Here is a 4,108-nt window from a genome sequence, read left to right as displayed (position 1 = left end):
GGACAACAGAGGAACAGCAGTGATGTCACAGGGACATTGATGACATCACGGGGTCTGGTGACATCACAGGGGCATGGTGGCACTGCTGGGACAGCAATGTCATCATTGGAAACCAGTGACATCACAGGTGACTGCTTATAGCAATGGGAAAGCCGTGATGTCACAGGGACATCGGTGACATCACAGGGGGTGGAGGTGAAAACACAGAGACAGCAGTGATATCATTGGGGACATTGGTGACATCACAGGGGACAGTGGTGACATCACAGAGGAAACTGTGAAATTATAGGCGACTGTTGACATCAAAGGGAAAGCCGTGATGCCACAGGGACATCAATGACATCACAGGGGACCTGGATAACAACAGGTGAGGTGGAGGTGAAAACACAGAGACAACAGTGATATCATGGGGGACATTGGTGACATCACAGGGGAAAGTGGTGACATTACAGGGAGAGCAGTGACATCATTGTGGACCAGTGACATCTCAGGGGACTGGTGAAAACAAAGGGACAACTGTGATATAACGTGGACATCAGTGACATCCTTGGGGACATTAGTGACTTCACAAGGACAAGGGTGACATCACAGAAACACCAGTGACATCATTGGTGACATAACTGGAGGCCAGTGACATCACTGGGGATAGCGGTGACATCACTGGGGACAGCAGTGATATCATTGGAGATGTCAGTGAGATCAGAGGGACAGTGGTGACATCATTGGGGACACTGGGGACACCCCTGGGGACACCAATGACATCACAGGGACATCGGTGGCATCATTGGGGACACCAGTGACATCATTAGGGACAGCAGTGACATCACAGGGACAGTGGTGGCATCCGTGGGGACAGCAGTGACATCACTGGAGACCAATGACATCACAGCTGTCTGGTGACATCACAGGGACTGCGATGACATCAGTTGGACAGTTGTGACATCATTGGGAACACCAGTGACATCACAGGGACAGTGGTGACATCACTGGGGATGTTGGGGATGTTTGGGGGCCTTTGGGAGGGCACCTGCCTGGGGGGTTTTCATGCGAGCACGGACGACTCAGCACAGCAATGTGATGATCAGAGAGCGCCGTTGATTGGAATCAAGCAGCAGTCTTTGATCCAGTTTTCTAACAATACTCTTCTATCAGCTCTGTTTCTTTAACATTCTTTATGTCCTTTCCCACTCTGATAGCCAGTACTGGGACCCTGTTTTCTATATCTGGTTTTGCTACTGTTTCTCTTGGTAGATCTTTCACATCCTGGTACCATCAAAAGCCCATCAGAACAACAGATCACATTTTCACAATTGCAGCATAAGATTATTTCTCATAGCAGCATATCCTCTAGTTAGCAACATAAGATTGTGTTCTCACATCTGCAGCATATCCTCTATATTAGCACTAAAAATCCCTACACTTCCCTCTTTTTCTTTAAACAAAGCAGACACAGTTTGAGCCATTAAGCTGTGAAAACATTGAACCAGACATGGCAGAAAAATACACACTCCTGGAAGCAGAAAGACAACGGGTGCCAACCATTGTACAGTTTGCATAAGTTGATTCTGGGGGGGCTTTGGGAGGGCACCTGCCCTTCAACACCAGGACTGCAGAGAACTGGGAAGCTTTACTGGGAACACTGGGAGCAGGTGGCTGGTGTGAGAGCAAAAGCAGGGCCGGGGGGGACACATGACCCCACCAAACTCCGGGTGGGGATGGACTGGGGGGTCCCGGCTGGGCCCAAGGCCACGGGGAGGGGCTGCGGCCACCGGCGGCTCAGGAGCTCTGTGGGGAGAGAAAAGGGGGTGACAGCAGGCTGCGGGGGCAGAGGGGGCACACACGCTCTAGGGAACGGGAGACACGACCCTGGGGACCCTCCTTTACCTTCTCCCGCAGGTAGAAGCCAAGCCCCACCACCAGGAAGACGAAACCCAACACGAAGCCCCCGACCCCCACCAGGATCTTGCTGTGCACGGTGTCCTGTGGCATCTCTGGAGGGAGCCGGGTGGGTCAGGACCCCCAAAACCTCCCAGAGACCACTTGGGACCCCCTGAAAACCTTGTCTTAGTCTCCCCCAGCCCCCCCAGCACTCCCTGAAACCTCCTACAGTCTCTTTCCAGCCCCTCGAGGATCCCCAAAGCCCCTCCCATCCTGCTTAGAACCCTCCACCCCCCTCCCATCACCCCCAGGACACCCCTGAACCCCTCCCAGTCCATTCCCACCCCACCTAGCACTTCCCCAACCCAATCCCAGTCACCCCAAGACCCTGCAAACCTCCCTCCCATCCCTCCCAGGCTTCCCCAAACTCCCTCTCAGTCTCCCCCAGGACTCCCCACAGCCCCACTCAGCCCTCCCAGGACCCCCCAACCTCTTCCTCAGCCTCTCCATTGTCCCCCAGAGTGCCTCCCAGTGTCCCCAGTGCTCCCCCAGACCCCTGACCGCCCCACCAGTGTCCCCCCATGCTGGGGGGGCCGGGCCGTACCCCAGTGCCGGCTGAGGGGGTGCTCCAGGCTGATGTGCTCCACCTGGCAGGTGTAGGTGACCCCGCGCCGGGGGGGGATTTCCAGCATCACCAGCACCTGGTAGGTCCAGTCCCCGTTGGGGACCACGTCGGTGGCCACCACGTGCTCCGGCAGCTCCTGCCCATCCTGGAACCACCTCACCTGCATCGGGCAGGGTAGAAATCCATCACGGAGCAGAGCAGGCGGCCGGGGCCGGGCTGGGAGCTCGACGGTACCAGCGAGATGGACATGCTGGGGGGTACTGGGAGAGATGGGGGAGACACTGGGTTGAGCTGAGGGGCACTGGGGAGAGAGGGCAGAGGGCTTGTAGGACATTGGTAGGGGTTTGGATGGCAGTGGGAGGGACTGGGATGGCAATGGAAGGGACTGGGATGGCAGTGGGAGGGACTGGGATGGCAGTGGGAGGGACTGGGAATGGACTGGGGTAGAAGGGGATGGGCCAGGGGGGTCACTGGGGAGAGAGTTGGGAGATGTGGGAGTGAACTGATAACGACTGGGAATGGACTGAGAGGGTCTGGGAGTGGAGTGAGAGGTAATGGGAATGATTGGGAGGGACTGGGAAGGACTGGGAAGGGCCTGAGCGGGACTGGGAGGTGAGTCCTGGTGAGGGAACTCTACTCTGCGGGTCTGCCCAGCAACTAATGAGTCATCGGAGATGCGCGCTCTGATTGGCTGAGGGGAGGGAGAGGGGTGGCCCTAGCGAGGCGGAGATGCGGGGGGTCACTGGGAGAGACTGGGGTGGACTGGGGGACACTGGAAGAAACTGGAATGGATCGCAATGGAATAAGGGGCAACAGGAGACTGGGATGGATTTGGGGGCACTGGGAGGGGGCACAAGGCCACGAGGATGGGCACAAGAAGAGCTGAGGGGTCAGGGGTGATTCCCAAGGAGGGTTTCAGGGGCTCCAGGGTCGTTCCCAGGGCAGGGGAATTCCCGAGGGGACCCGCTCTGCCCCGCACTCACCTCTGCGGTTCACAAGGAACGGGGTGGACACGTCCTGTTGGCTGTTCCAGTGCCTGGCCTGGACCTCCCCAAACGGGGTGTCCCCTACAAAGACCCCCACATCGCTGTCGAAGTGCACGTACTGCTGCCGGTTGTAGATTTTCCTCTCCACAAACCTCACCTGCTCGGTGCCGTTGATGAAGTGACACTCCTGGTTTCTCAACTCCTGGAACACCCCTGTGTGTGCAGGACACGGGTCAGGGGGTACCCTGTCCCCACCATCATCCCCCTGCCCCCCACAGCAGGTTGGGAGCTCGGGGGCCACCCCGGACCCCCCCTTTCCCACCCCCCTCTGCCCCACGGCCGCCGCGTCACCGGCTCTTGACTTGGGGGGAATCCCTTATCAACCCCCCTGGGATGGACAGGGGCATTGAGGACTCCCCCAGTGCGGATCCGACACCCCCCCAAACCTCCAGGGAACCACTGCAGGGATCCAGTGATGGGGGACACAGAGGGACCCCCATGGCACCCCTCTTCCTTCTCTCCTACCCCCCTTTTGCCCCTCTCCCACCCATTTTCCCACTGTCCTCCCAATCCCCAGACCCCCCCCCCGCGCTCAGTTTGGGGCTCCCACTTCACTCCC

At 58.1% G+C, this 4,108-nt stretch overlaps 1 protein-coding gene across 1 annotated transcript; it reads right to left on the bottom strand.

The window, feature by feature from the left end:
- Positions 1-1,776: 1,776 nt before the first annotated feature.
- On the bottom strand, positions 1,777-3,702 carry LOC126650178 (class II histocompatibility antigen, B-L beta chain-like; the record flags this gene model as incomplete). Its single annotated transcript, XM_050334713.1, has 5 exons — positions 1,777-1,785; positions 1,885-1,991; positions 2,483-2,663; positions 2,738-2,763; positions 3,487-3,702. Coding segments are annotated over 5 exons (539 nt in total), but the record flags the coding sequence as incomplete, so codon positions are not given.
- Between the last annotated feature and the right edge of the window lie 406 nt (positions 3,703-4,108).

This window comes from Myiozetetes cayanensis, unplaced genomic scaffold, assembly GCF_022539395.1.
Source record: "Myiozetetes cayanensis isolate MyiCay16 unplaced genomic scaffold, myiCay2020 scf572, whole genome shotgun sequence".
In the NCBI taxonomy this organism is placed as follows: domain Eukaryota; kingdom Metazoa; phylum Chordata; class Aves; order Passeriformes; family Tyrannidae; genus Myiozetetes; species Myiozetetes cayanensis.
Note: the sequence above shows the minus strand (reverse complement) of the source record. Positions and strands in the feature narration are given on the sequence as shown.